Genomic DNA, 14,890 nt, shown 5'->3' on the forward strand with positions numbered 1-14,890 from the left:
ATGGACTAGTCTATGACAAGGTTTCTCTCTTCACATACAAATATGTGTATGGAAGGCCTGGCTAGTCCATGCAGAAGGCCTGGCTCTGATACCACTGAGTATTCTGGTGTAAGGTCCGCAGAGATTCAGTTCCTCAGTCCAAAAATAACCATCAGTGGTCTCTTGACTATATTCTCTTCTCTGTGGTCTCTGGCAGGGCTCTGGTTTATTTTCCAAGGACCAAAGTTCTCTTCCAGTCACCTCTCTCAATCATTTTGTACATTATCAAGATATTCTTCAGAGTTCTGTTTAAAACATTCTTCCCACCAGGTCAGGGGCCTTGCAGTGATCAACACAGTCCATCATGCTGAGATGAGGGGTTGGCATCCCTTCCTTGTCTGTCTCTTTGACCAGACCAAATGCTCTAGCAGAATAGACACTGCACTTCATTAATTGCTGCTGCCCAGGGCCTAGTACAAGGCCCAGCTCATTTGCTGAGTGGATGAAGGTTCTGTAGTATAAGGTTGATCTTGGTGAGGTAAAGATCTTTTATCTTGCCCTGGCTGGTGTGGCTCAGTGGATTGAGCACAGGCCTGCGAACCAGAGGATCGCGGTTTGGTTCCCGGTTGGGGCGCATGCCTGGGTTGCAGGCCGGTTCCCTGCAGGCCATTTCCCAGCAGGGGACGCATGAGGGGCAACCATGCATTGATGTTTCTCTTCCTCTCTCCTTCCCCTATAAAAGATAAATAAATAAAATCTTTAAAAAAAAAAAGATCTTTTATCCTTAGGGTTTCTTAATTCTTCTTTAAGTCTGTCACTAGGAATGCCTGTACTCTTTACAAGCATTTCTTCTTTCTTCCATTACTCCCTTGATAACAGTTCAGTTCATAACATTTAATAAACTACCCTTTGTTATGGTGCTCTGCTGACTGCCACTCCTTTCAGCAAGGGGGCCCATTTCAGTGCTGTTTGCTCTTATGAGTCTGGGCCAGTTCTAGGATATCACTTGATGGGAGAGCTGTGGGAATATCCAGGTTCCCTCCTGGCATTCCCTCTTGTTCTGAGGTGGACCACCAGGAATTGCCAAGACTTGAGGAGTCAGTAGGGAGAGGCTCAGAGAGTCCCTAAGTCATGTGTCCAAAATTTTTGTCTGTCAGCCCTCATCTAGACCTCAGTCCCTAACCCTAACCCAGAACCCTACACATGGCTTTCATTTCTAACTCTAATCCTTCCTCAACTGAACTTAACATTCTCCTATCACATCACCTGCAGCACCTCTAAGCCTGCTACTCTTCTCATCCAAGCATGGCCTCATCTGGTAGTGTTCCAACTCCAAACCTTCACCAAGAGCTGGGTGAAAAGGCAGCAGCTTCAGCAGCTCCCTGGCTTCTCTGAGACTGTGTCCATGTGGTGCCTTGACTACCCAGTTTGAGACTTAGCATATTGTCCATCCCACGCTGTTCATGACTCCTGCTCCCAGACCTTTCCTCAGAGGCTTGCATGGCTATTTTAGGAGGCTGTTGCTCACTCCTTGGTGTTGCAGGGGTGAGCCTGGTCTACATGGGGACTCCAGAGAAGTGCTAAAGAGCCTGCTGACTGTGTGTGTTTTAGAAAGGGTCAAGTTGCAGAGCTGTGGGCTGGGGGCGGAGAACAGAACCTGAGCCTGAGCTCAGGGCATCTCGGGGAGGGGTTGGAGGGATAGTTTGGGCAGAGGAGGGCAGGACCTATAAGAGTTGTGCTGAGTTGCTGTGAAGGGCACTTTGAAGAAACATTAGGTGGGTCAAGGCCACCTCCTGTCATTCCCCTAAATGTTCTGGGGTCAGGCTGCACCCGGTGTCATAAGCAGTCTCTGGGCTTCTCTGGGTCCTTGGCCTTCCTCTTCCCTTCTCTGTCTCTGTTCACTGCTTTCTAAGCATCTGTTTTTGAGTTTCTGCTTCTGTCTTACAATAAAAGCAAATATAACCCAAATTGTGGCATATGCACAAAACAGGCCATTTTCTCCCAGAGAGCTCTAAATTTTTCAGAAAAAAAGCAGGGGAGCTTTCCAAATTTTCCAAAAGCTTTTGGAAAATTTTTGTGGCCTTCTACCTCCTTTGTCTCTCTTTCTGACTCTGAACCTCTGGATGTGCCATCTGGATGCCACCTGTGTTCCTCTGCTTCTCAGTGATCACTGTCTCTCCTGGGAACTGAGAGAACATCTCAGTAATCTTGAGATTCTGTCCAGATCTTTATGGGACCTGGAAAGGAAGTGGGTGGGGAAATGAAATGTTTGGGATGGAGACTGGGTAGGGGAAAGGAAAGGAAGAATTGGGGTAGGGGCCCTTCCAGGAACAGGCCCTTTTCCTCTGCTTAAGTTGAAACTCAGAGAAGTTGTGGGCTGGTCCCAGAGGAAGGGGGCTATAGGCTAGATCTACACTAGAAAATTAAGCTGATACACAGTCCTCTTACTCCATCACTGTCCCCCCAAACCCTGCAGGGCTCAGGGCACAAGGCAGGAAGCCTGACAACTTCTTTTATGAGCCCCAAATTGCAAGGAGGTGGCAATTAGCCTTCAGTGGGTCAGAGGAAAGAAACAATGTGCTTGTCTTTTGAGGCTATGAGGGGCCCTGGCGTGGTGCCCTCAAAAGTAGCTGTTGTTCTAGGAGTACCTGGGCCCTCAGTCTTCCCCAGCTTCCATCTCTTAGACTCCAAAATCAGGAAACAACCTCAGTAAAACTGCTTATGACGGACCCTATCTAGTAGTTCATTGTGGTGTCAGAGTCCCACTCACTGGTAGCTTCCTGCATCCCCTTCCCAAATCCATTTCTAGGAGCTTAATCATTAGTGAACTGGGGTTATGGAGCAGGACTTCAGAGGTTAGATTTGTCATTGGATTAAACTGCTTCATATCCATTAGATGGGCTCATGAATATGTGCAATTGTCTCAAAAATCTTGGGTCCCTAATGTGCCATTGGTATTTTCCCAGAGCACAGGGATAAAAATTCTAGCTAAATGTGGCTTAAGCAGACGGAGGCTAAAACCTTTCTATGTCATAATTATAGTCTCATTTTTAATCCTAATGAATCCTCCTGACCATATAACTTTAATCTATGTTCTAACCCTAACCACAGTCTATTCTGTCTTAGACCTCAAATTCAATTCTAACCCAGCCATAATTCCAATTCTACATCAGTCTCTACCCAGCCTTTGCTTGAGCTGTAACTGTATTCTCAAGCATACCTATAAATGAAACTAAAATGCTATTCCTTATCATAACATGGATTCTGGCCATCACGCCTAGCCTCAATTCTAGTTGATATGCTAACCCTAATCTCAACCTTAATTCCCATCTCAACCTCAAATCTGACCTCAGCCTCATTTATGATTCCAACTAACCCCAACCTTCACCCCAGCCTTATTCCAGCCTTCATCTCAACTCTGACATAAAATCCAGAACCCAGTGAAATTCCAACCCTACACTTCAGTTTAATGCAACGATAGTCTTACTCCTTTCTTTTCAGTCTCCCTCTTCATGGTCCCACCTGTTCTCTCCTCCACCTATCACTGACCTTGCATGCTTTGTCCCCATAGGTGGGTCTAGTAACCTGTAAGGTCACCAAGCCCTTTTTCTTGGACCGCTCTGGATCGAAAATCAATATGCCTGGGTGTTCCCCACATAGGCCCCAGCAGTATCACTTGGACTGAATTCTCATGTTTCTCCAGGCTTCTGTTTTCATTTTAAAAAGTGGAGATAATGATCCCTACTTTCCAGAATGTGCAGGGAAATCCTATGAACCTCAAAATAAATAAGGAAATGAAGATATTCATTATGTGTGGGGGCAACTTTCCTTGCAAGTCTCCCCGTGTGCCATGGATGACTGTAAACATGATTGAGACATGATGTGATCTGCTTGGGGAGGAGAGGCAGCCAGTTTCTCAGGGGAAAAAGGGGTTGAGCCCCTTCCTCCAAGGACTTTTATTGGATTGTAATACACAGGAATACAGGTTGGCAAGGATCAAACAGTAGATAACATTTCAAACAAATCTGAGGGCTTAGTGTGAGTCAGTGTCTGCCAGGAAAGGGGGCTGCAGAACTTTGGGGGAGAGATACTAATTTCTTCCCGGACCCTTATCATATGAATGAAAACACTCTTAGCAGAGCAGATTTCACAGGCTTTTCAGGAATTCTTTGTGATGCCAGATTTTCCCCTGGGACACACTCTAGCAAGGCAAGGAGCTGCACCCCTCCCCATCAGGTATTCAGGCTTAAGGGGATTAGAGCCAGGAAGTGCTTCTCCCAGAAGATGTGGGGACTTGGGGTATGTCAAAGCTGGGGGGTGAGAGTCCATTGCTCTTTGTTGCAGCCCCCCCAAGTCCTTCCATTATGGCCTCCCAAGTGGTCATGTCTGGCCTAGGCTGCCCCTCCTCCGAAGGGTCTTACTCGTCAAGGTCTTCCAACCATGCTTTAGGGGCAGGGAGGAAACTGAGGCAGGTTTGCTACTAGAGATGCATTTTGTCTCCTGCAGCTTGCATTCCAGAGGTCCCTGACTCCTCCTTAGCCACAGGGGGTAGAGAGTTATAATTCCTAGAACCAGGCAGAGCGGTCCACAACAATTGTGTATATCTGGTGGGTCCCAGAGCACCCTGTTATTGTTGGAGATGTGGGTGGAGGGTTTTAAAATATAGTGATGCATGAGTTCCTTGTGCTTCCTTATTGTTCTGTCTTATTTTTCCTGGAGGGGTGGGCTATGGCAGTATCCCTGAGTCTCATAACCCTCCCCAAGATTCTTCCTCCCATCCTTCCTGTGCCCTCTGTCCAGGAGAAAGGTGGGCTATTGAACAGGGTTGCTCATGACCTGACCCACTTCTCCTAAAGCCCATGGAAGGCCTTGGGCCTATTTTGGGACCCCCCTGGATTAACTAGCAAGGGTTGTCCCCCACTTCCCCCTCTGCCCATCAGAGCCATCTCACCCCAGCTCTAAGCTGCCCAGACCTTGCTGGCTTATGCCCTGATGAACGGTCCAGGTGATGAGGGTCTTTGGGTTACCTTCCTGTGTGAAGCAAGGACACCAAACACTTACTAAAAGAAATGCACACAGTGGGCTTAGCCTTCCTTAGTAGAGATATAGCACATTCCAGTGAGAGGGCACACACACAGGCACACCCCTTTCCCTGTCCCTCTTGGTGCTATTCTCCCCACCATCCCCTCACTAACCCATGTACTTGCTGTGTTCCTTCCACATATCCTGGTCTTTTTCCCTTCAGGCCTCACTGAACTGGTTTTAGTTCAGTGTGGGAGGTTGGGCTGGATCCCTATAATACCCCCAGCTCCCAGCAATCCCCTACATTCAAGGATGACCTTGCATCAGGTATGGGTGGGGGCATAGCTCCAGAGGGGGCAGCCAGGAGAAGACCCTGATCCCAAACACACCCTTTTCCTCCCTTATTTAGCTTAGGAGGGCTGACTCCCTTTGAAGGGCCAGAGGCCTCAGGTGAAAGGCAGGCTGGGCATTCCTGGGTCCCATTCATCTGCCTGGGCCTTCTCTCCAGCCCTAGTATCCCCTTCCCTGGTGCTCCTTCCCACTGACCTGGGTGGGGTTGTGGGGGGATATCTGTCAGTAGATCAGTAACAGAAGGGGACAGGATTTGTAAAGTGTGTCAGACCCCCATATCCTGGGGCCAGTGTTAACCCTTCAAAGCTTGGACACCCTTCCTCCTCAAGCCTGGCTTCTCCTTCCTCTTCCATTTCCCCTGGGAAAGAAGGCAACAAGCCTGAGTAGTGAGAGGAGCTCCATGCATGTCATAAAATGGGGTGACTACTGAGGAAGATGGGGCCAGGAGGAAGTGGAAGTTTAACAGGTGCCTAATTATAAGTCCCACTGGCAATCCTGCCTCACTCCCTGGATAGGGAAGAGCTTGGGTGATGGCTGGGTAGGCCATTCTGTCACCCTGATAATTAGGGTTTTTGGGACTCCTCCCTGAGGCGGGGACCAGGCCCCATCCCTTCCATACAAATAACTCTGGCTGCTCCCCAGCCGGGCACTCATTGCACCTTCTTGCCATCCTGGGCAGTGTCTGGGCCCTCAGCTCCCCCTCCTTCTACCCATTCCCAGAAACGCACTACTACGGTCTGGCCCCGGCCCCACAGCCACCAGCCCAGGGATACGCAGCCCAGGTGGAGGAAACACCGAGCCTAGAGACATGGGAATTCGAGGAGCATTCCACCTTCTACTCGTGTGTTTGAGCCCAGGTATGGGGCTGGGCAGCAGGCAGGGATGCCCATACAATGCTAGATGGGCAGAGAAAAGGGCAGCACAGAGGAGCTTCGGCAGTTGTCTGAGATGCCCTGGGAGGATGCAGCATACCCTTGCCCTGCTGCCACCCAGGTTTGGATAGTGCTAGAGGCCTCTCCTTAGGACAGCCCTATGCCTGAAGTTTTGGGATAGAGGTCTTTGATGGTCCTTCACTGTGAGGCTCATGCACAGCACTCCCGTGCTGTGACTGGGAGTACAGGGCTGTGGGAACTGGGAGTGGGATGGATAATCATGTGAGCAACAAAGCTGGGTGGGAGATAAGGAGGAGTCTGGTAAGGAGCCTTTTTTACTAATGTGTGTGTTATTCCAGCAGGAGGGCCCAGGGCAGGGAGTTGCCTCCAGAGGGCAGACCCTCTGGCCAATGTGGCCAGCACTGCCGGTTACAGTGCTGATGTGAGGCCTGTGCTTCAGGCCTGTGTTGTGAGAGTTCCAGGGTAGTGTTCACCCTCCAGGATGATGGGGACAGCACCCCACTGGGTCACACGTTAAGGTTGGATTTTGTGGCTACCTGCCCAGGTCGGGATAAGTCTCAGCAAGGGACACTGTATGTGGATATTGCTGGAAATGGCTCTGAGACCCACCCTGGGGTCTGGGTTGGGGGATGAGAGAGTGTAGGGGAGGAGCTAATGATGGGGAAAGTATTTTCAGCCTGTGCATGCATGTGTGTGTGTGTGTGTGTGTGTGTGTGCGTGAATGATCCAGTTTCTATTAGAATGTCTGCAACACCCTCTGCCTCTGGCAGAACCCATGCAAGAAGCTCCAGGTTTGCTTTGGGAATTTGGGATATCTCCATGTTTGTGATGTGTATCATGGGTGTATTCTGTGTGTATTTATAAACCAGTATTGTCTTGTGGGGGCTGCCTTTTCTCCCCTCCCTTTTCTTCTCTTTCCTTACCTCCAGAGGGAGGGTTAGGAGCTCTGAAAGCAGCCTGAAATTCATAAAAGATTTACAAGTTGAGAATAGACATTGCTACTGAGGTGACATGCACAGAGTGTGCACCGCTGGTGTTTTTGTAGGGAGACAATTAGTCACTCCTACCCGCTTTCTTGGAGCCCACTGTGATTTCTCTCCCTTCCCCCAAATCTTGCCCAGCATTCTCTTCCACTTTTGCTTTCTTCCCTTCTCCAGTCTTCCTCTTCTCTCACATTTTCTCAGTGCCACAGCAGGAGAAATCAGAGTAAGATACAAGGGAGAACTTCCCCAGAAGAGTGAAGAAATGAAGAAAGGCTGAAGCCCTTAGGAAGAGGTTGAGAAAGCTTTTAGGGAGAGTGAATGGCTAGGGTGAGGCTCCTTAGCCTGGGACAATGGAAGACACACAGCCTAGTACAGGGTAAAGGCATTCTTCTTCTAGTTTGCCCCTCCTTCCCAAACTCCCTTCCCCGAATACTCACCCTTTTGCTGGCTGGCCCTGAGGTGTAGGAAGAGTCCTCTCTTTGTGGGTTGCTTCTAGGAGCTGTTCCTTAGGGTGGAGCCTCTACTCTCTGCTCAGTTCTGGCTCATCCCTGGCTTGCCTTGTGCCACCCTAGGATCTGTCAGATGGCATCAGGATCCTTATCTCAGAAATGAGTTTATGTTCACATGGCCTGGGGCTAGAGGAGGCATCACCAGGTCCCGTTAGAGCCCCAGCAACTAGCCTGCCCATTCTGGGTCACCCCAGAACCTAGTGTGGTTAAGGCGTGGCTGATGGCCTAGCCAGAGTTCCGAGGGGCAAGTTCAGTTGATGCCTGAGCTACTGGGCATGTTGGAAGAGTGCCTTCTGGCTCTTCAGAACCAGGGTAAGCTTCTTCGGGTATGTCTGACTTTGACTAAGTGCATGTGGACCATGTGGTGTGTAGTGGGTGTATTGTCTGGATTACTCTGGATTTGTGTTTGTGTGCAGATGTGTGTCTGTGTGGATCTGATAGTATCTGTGTGTAGGAAGGTGGGACTGCATAAGTATGGACCTGCATTTGGAAGGCTTGTGGAATGTGTCTGTGTGTTTATGTGTTTGGCTGTGACAGAGTGTAATTGTGTGTGTGAGATGCTCTCTAAGCATGAAAGTGGTTTTAAGAGAGAGCCAGAAAAGGGCAGAGCAGAGTGAGTTGATGAGACCAGGGGCTGAGACTCTAAAGGACTTGCTCCCTCTTGACAAAGAAAGCAGGAGAGTGAGCCAGGGTAGACAAAGGGGTCTGGGGAGGGAGGGGTGCAGGAGATTGGGAAATGGAGCCTATCTGTCCTGCCTGCCAAGGTTGGGGCCCTGGACACACCCCTCTCTGTTTTTTGCTAGGTTCAACTTGTTGGGGCTAGTGCTTGCCCGGGCTTCTGAATAGGGAGGGAGAGGAGCTCAATGTTGAATTTCCAGATGCCAGGTCCTCACCCAGGCTGAGTCAATGGAGCAGGATGGCAGCAGCAGGAGGGGCCCCAATTGGAGCAAGCATGTGGGGGCAGCCAAAAAGCCATATAATCACACAAGGACAGGACACAAAGTCTACACTGGTACATTTCATCACCCAAGGCTCACATTGTCCTATAGATGCATGTGGTCACAGTCTCAGGTACACACCATCATTTACTGTCACTCACAAATATACCCTAGTCACAGCTTTCCCCTATCATCCACAGGCATGCCCCATCACTCAGAATACTGACAGCTAGGCACTAGCTGTCAAACATAGGCATATAGCCACATACATGCACTGTCATACACAAGACACATGGATACCTCCCATCTTCTATTCCTTAGGCTGGGAAGGGATCCCAGGAGCCATGGTGTTCATCCTCCTGCCTTCAGATAGGAGCACCTCACTTGGCCCAGACAGAGGCAGTCTTTAACCAGCCAGGCTCCTCTATCAGAGTGTTTAACAGCTTTGTGTGCTCCATGTGCATAATGTAAACACAGGCAATTATGTAAATATAAAAGCAGACACCTTACCTGGTCATGGCATGAGTATCCTTACAGTATACATAAGCAGCCACAAATACTCATAAACACACATGTATGTACACATGTGTACACACTCATGTGCATACATGATGATGCATACATACAAGCATAATAACTAATAGCTGTATATATATATAAAAACAGGATTCAGATGCGATCTTACACATCATAGAATATAAATGTGCATACACAAGTGTGCACAGACTTGTATATGCTGCTTTACATACATACCCAGACACACACTCAGAGCAACCCATACTCTCTATGGAACCCCCACTGAGCCTGGGTTGTTTCTGATATAGAATGGCAGAGGGAGAGGCTGACATTGACTACTCAAGTTCTGTTCCCCTCACCCTACCTGTTCTACCTTTCCCCTAGCACTGTTGTCCTCTGTGCGGATCAACGGGGATGGCCAGGAGGTCCTGTACCTGGCAGAAGGTGACAATGTGAGATTGGGCTGCCCCTATGTTTTAGACCCTGAGGATTATGGTCCCAGTGGGCTGGACATTGAGTGGATGCAGGTCAATTCAGACCCCTCACCTCGGGAGAATGTGGTGAGTACTAGGCATATGGTTCCCCTTACTCTACACTCCATGGTCTGCCTGGTGGGCAGCCAGTGCTCTGAGGGGAGAAGAAGGGCAGATAATAAAACCAAGACCTTGAACTTTCTCCAAGGATCTCATGGAATTGGGCAGGGATGAGAGCTCTGCAGTCACTCCAAGGGGGGCGGGTACCTGCTTTCAAGAAGTTCCCGGCCTGACCTTATGCTTTCCAAAACACTTGATCTTATCTGGTTTTACCCATTTTGTAAGAGGTCAGTGAACCAGGCATCATCATTCCCATTTTTCACCTGAGAAAAGTGAGTCTCAAATGTTGAGTGAATTGCCCAAGGGAACCAACCCATATGGCCCTCCTTGTTTCTGTCTGTCTCACCACCTCTGCTTTTTTTGTCTTCTCCATAGTTCCTTAGTTACCAGGACAAGAGGATCAACCATGGCAACCTTCCCCACTTGCAGCAGAGGGTTCGCTTTGCAGCCTCAGACCCTAGTCAATATGATGCCTCCATAAACCTTATGAACCTACAGGTATCTGACACAGCCACTTATGAGTGCCGGGTAAAGAAGACCACCATGGCAACTCGGAAGGTCATTGTCACCGTCCAAGGTATAGCCAGTTTCCTCTAGGCTCCCTTTCCCCACATTTCAGAATCAAGGGTGGCTTGGCTACTCTGAACCTGGCTCTGCCTCCTGGCTGAGCCTGTCTCACAATTACCTGCTTCTCTGCAGCTCGGCCTGCAGTGCCCATGTGCTGGACTGAGGGCCACATGGCACATGGCAATGATGTGGTGCTGAAGTGCTTTGCCAATGGGGGCACCCCACCTCTTTCCTACAAGTGGGCCAAGATCAGTGGGCACACCCACCCCTACCGTGCAGGATCCTATCATTCCCAGCACAGTTTCTACTCTGAAATGTCCTACCAGGAGTCCTTCCACAGCTCCATAAATCAAGGTGAGGGGGCCCAGAGAGAGGGAGGAGAGATGAGTGGAAGATCAGGACTTTGGAACCTGCTGGGACCTTCCCTGAGTCATCAGTGGTACCAAGTCAAACCTATAATCTCTGTGGGAGATGCCTCCTTTGAGCCTGTTTCAGAAATTGCTATTGAGAGAAGAGAAGCCATGGGGTGGGGGAGGGTTAGCCAAAAGCAGTATGGTTAATTTGGAAAGAACATGGTCTGACATAGACAGCTGGGCTTGAATCCTGGCTGGACCACTGATTGGCTGCAAGTGGCTGCAATTGGACCAAGTGGTTTAAATTCTCTGTGCCTTGGTTCATCATATATGAAAAGGGAATAAAAATACTACCTTCCAGGTACCTATGAGGATTAAATGGGGGTGAAGTGTGCAAAGCCGCCAGCACACAGAGAAGACGGCTACTATTCAAAATCCAACCAAGATGATCAGAGATGGAGAGAACCTTAGAATTCCTTTGATGTAGCTCTATCTTCACTACAAAGATAGTGAAAACAAAGATAGTACAAAGGAGGAATCCAAGGTTCAAAGAAGGAACCTATTTCTCTAAGGGCACAGAGTGAATTAATGGTGTCTCTGTCCTGTTGCTGACAGAGGGGTCTTTCCTTTCCTCTCTGTTTCAGCAGGGGGAAGGTGACTCATCTGGAGTGTGGAGTGGACCTGGGCGTGCGCATGCACACACTGTTCTTCCTTCCATCCCCTACCCCACAGTACCTGAGGTTGGGGTGGGGCTCTGAGACTTGCAGGACCCTCTGCCTCACTACAATCTCTGTGCTGCAACTTCAGTTTCAGGTCTATTGAACAATGGTGACCTGGTGTTGAAGGATGTCTCCCGTGAGGACGACGGGCTGTACCAGTGCACAGTGGCCAACCATGTGGGCTACAGTGTGTGTGTGGTGGAGGTGAAGGTGTCAGGTAGGTGCAATGGCCTTGGGGACCCTGTATCTGGACTGGAGGAATCTGGGCTGTCTTTTGGAGCTCCAGCTAGCTCTTTGTGCCCAATGTGTTGAGTATAGGTCTTGGCCTAGGGCAGCTGGGGAGCCTTCTGGGTAACATGCAAGCATAAGGGGTTAACAAGTTAACCTTGCATCTCTCTATATCGTCCTCACTGGGTGTCCCAGGGTCCTGAGGGCCCCTTTCTTACAGATACTCTGCCCTGGCACCACCTGGTTAGTCAGGCACCTGTTAGGCTGCAGAGAGCCTGACTGGCCTCTTCTTCTCTCCACAGACTCCCGGCGTGTTGGTGTGATCATCGGAGCAGTGCTGGGCTCTTTACTCTTGCTGGGCTGTCTGCTGGTGGGCATCTGGGGGCTCATCTGCTGCTGCTGCGGGGGAGCTGGGGCCGGCTGTGCCCGTGGTACCTTCAGCTACAGCAACGGCGGCAGTGGAGGGGCCTGTGGAGACTTGGCTAATGAGATCAGGTAAAACCTGATGCATGCTGCATGCTGCTGTGCAATAGGGAACTGGCACCCTGCCCCTCCTCACTTCTACCTGGCATCACAACCTTGCCCACCATTGCCACAGAGTGCTGGGACCACAGCATGTAGACATGCCATTCATTGCATGGCTTTTCTCTTTCCCCCTTCCCATGCCCAGTCTTCAGCTCTGTTCCCATGCCCCCATCTCCCTCTGTGCACCCCTCTCTGTCTTATCTAGACTGTAAGCTCCTGGAGGGCAGGGCCTGTATTCTTCCACTTTTCCCCAGTATTGAACTGGTGAGAACTCTGGACATGTTTATTTAAGAAGAGTTAAGAGTAGTGCTAATATCTTATATTAGAAACAAACTAGAAATAAAAATAGAACAAGACTTGTAGTGCTGATGATTATAAATAACCTGGGGATGGAGGAAAAGATGAAGACTGAGGGGCAGGAGGTGAGAAGAAAGGGAGAGAGGGCAAGGACAAGATTAGTTAAAGAAAGAAGGACCCGAAAGCAACTCCTTCTGGATCTCCAAGGTTCACCTCCTATTAAAGTCGGCGGTTCTGGGAAAGCATCAGAAGGGGACTGGAGAGCGCCTAGATGGGGCTGCATGCCTTGGGCGGTTGGACGAACACACATGGACAAGCCCTGTCTGCGCAGAACCGCTGTGTTTTCTCCGGTTCAAGAAGAGGCAGAGAGGAGAGTCGGAGAGGGGCAAGGAGGCGCCAGGGGAGGGGGCGCAGGAGCCGAGAGGTGGCCAACAGCCATGGCTTTGCTAGGCCAGCCCACACCACGTCGCCTAGGAGTCGGCTCACCGCCCACCTGTTGTCTCCACAGAGAGGACGCCGTGGCACCTGGGTGCAAAGCCAGTGGGCACGGCAGCCGCATCACCCACCTGCTGGGGTACCCATCACAGACCGTCAGCCGCTCTCTGCGCCTCAAGTATGTGCCTCCGCCCAGTGGCGGCCAGGAGGATGTGGCCCTGGCTCTCCACACAGCTGCTGCTGCCTGCGAAGCGGGCCCTTCCCAGGTCTTTGTCAAAGTCACCAGCACCGAGCCCTCCAACTGCGCCCAGGGGTTGCTGCCAGGCAAGGACGGCCTGTTGGTGTGAGCTCGCGTGGCTGCTAGGCTGTGCTCCAGCCGGAAAAGGGTGCGGGCTCCCTGTGTCATGGCGGGGGACAATCTCAGGCTGCTCAGACCCCGCCTGCCCCAGACCACCTGGAGGCTGCAGTCTGAAGGCATTTCCCTTGGGAAATGAGTAGGGAGGCCGAGCCCTGTCCCCAGAGTAGGAGGGGGCAGGGTAGGCAGAGAACGTCTACCTGGAGCCCTCTCTGCAAAACCCGCCTCCCTGCCTCGCCCCAGGCTCCCGGAGAAGGAGGAAGTATCTGAGAGAGACTGAGTCCGGAGGAGGCCTAGTATCCACAGCCAAGGAAGAGGTCCCCAGGGCAGGGCGGGTATGGGTCTGGCCTGAACTGTTCTGTGTGTGAGATCTGAGCTCTAAGATGGCAGTTTTTAACACAATAAAGAAACTGTAAGACCCGAGACAGGTGTCTTTGGTCCCATGGAGTGTTGTGTATGAGATTGGGTGGAATCTGCTTCAGTATCTGGACATCGCTCCCTGTGGTCCTGCATCTTCCTGCATTATTTCCTCTTTATATGGGGAGCCATCAGAGCTGGAAGGGGCTACCTAATTCTACTCCTTCACTACACAGATGGGGATACTGAGACCCCTCAAGCTAGATATAAAATCCAGAATCCTGATTTCTCTTTTATTGTAGATGGTCAGAAGTGGGGAAGCAAGGGGCTGGCAGGGATGATCTCTCTGAATATTCCCAGACTATTCTCAACAATAGTCTTTATGGCCCCCTTCTTTATCTGGCCCCCATCTACCCCATTCTGACTTTCTTATCTTTCCCACATGTATGTTTCAACAACTAGGAAGGGTTTCAGGGTCATGCTCTGGGGTAGAAAGTTCAAGTTCCTCTAACTAACCCCCCCTTTTAATGGAAAGGGGATTGACGTTTATTAGGCACCCAGTAAATCCCAGGTGCTTCTCAGTAGTTCGTCTTACTCAATTCTTACTTTAATACTATGGAGTTGTGCATTATCCCATTACACATATGAGGAAACTGAGGCTCAGAGGGATTAGGCATGTTGACCAAGGCCACATAGGTCATAACACAAGTTTTCATCCAGGCATGTTTGACTTTTAATTCTCTCTACAGCTTTCCTGATAAAGGCTATTACAATCTCTTCTTGAATACCACCAGTGGCATCAGTCTCTATCAGAGATTTGTTCTTTCTAATGGTTCCCACAGAGCTTTTATCCCTTGACTTGGGGAAGAAAAAAGAGACAATGGTGGCACAGAGGGAGCCAGGGACAAATGTCTTGAGGTAGAGGTGGGAAAGTGGGAGGTTCTTGGGGATATGTGGGGATACAGGGAGTGAGGGGATTAAACAGTGAGGTGAGCAGAGAACTGCCGGAACCATCCATTCCTTCATTTATTTGCACACATTTATGTATACCTGTAAGGTGAATCATTAGATAAAGAGTTAGACCTTTGGCAGGGCACTGGGCCTAGGAACATGTTTGCCCTAAAGCAAAAAACTGATTACGATGACTTGGGGAAGGCCCTCTCAGTCTGAGGATCCTCCAGCTCAGCCTCTTGCAGGGTGGTGAGAGAAGCAGGCAGCCAGCTGGCTGTATGTACAGGTTGTGTTTAATGACATCACCTTTCCCATTCCA

The 14,890-nt window shown here is 50.1% G+C and overlaps 1 protein-coding gene across 1 annotated transcript; it reads left to right on the forward strand.

The window, feature by feature from the left end:
• Positions 1–5,743: 5,743 nt before the first annotated feature.
• Positions 5,744–13,603, forward strand: VSIG8 (V-set and immunoglobulin domain containing 8). Its single transcript, XM_053667914.1, has 7 exons — positions 5,744–6,209; positions 9,576–9,751; positions 10,160–10,361; positions 10,484–10,705; positions 11,512–11,640; positions 11,954–12,146; positions 12,982–13,603. The coding sequence occupies exons 1-7, from the start codon at positions 6,161–6,163 to the stop codon at positions 13,253–13,255; spliced, it is 1,245 nt and encodes a 414-aa protein (XP_053523889.1). The 5' UTR covers positions 5,744–6,160; the 3' UTR covers positions 13,256–13,603.
• The last annotated feature ends 1,287 nt before the right edge of the window (positions 13,604–14,890 follow it).

Source organism: Artibeus jamaicensis, unplaced genomic scaffold (genome assembly GCF_021234435.1).
Source record: "Artibeus jamaicensis isolate MK-2021 breed Jamaican fruit bat unplaced genomic scaffold, CSHL_Jam_final contig_475, whole genome shotgun sequence".
NCBI classification, from domain to species: Eukaryota; Metazoa; Chordata; class Mammalia; order Chiroptera; family Phyllostomidae; genus Artibeus; species Artibeus jamaicensis.

Excerpts from the sequence above, each read along its gene's own strand:
- VSIG8 (XM_053667914.1), top strand. The coding sequence starts at position 6,161 with ATGGGAATTCGAGGAGCATTCCACCTTCTACTCGTGTGTTTGAGCCCA. Across the intron at positions 9,752-10,159 it reads CCTCACCTCGGGAGAATGTG|TTCCTTAGTTACCAGGACAA; the intron begins GTGAGTACTAGG and ends TCTTCTCCATAG. Across the intron at positions 12,147-12,981 it reads GACTTGGCTAATGAGATCAG|AGAGGACGCCGTGGCACCTG; the intron begins GTAAAACCTGAT and ends TTGTCTCCACAG.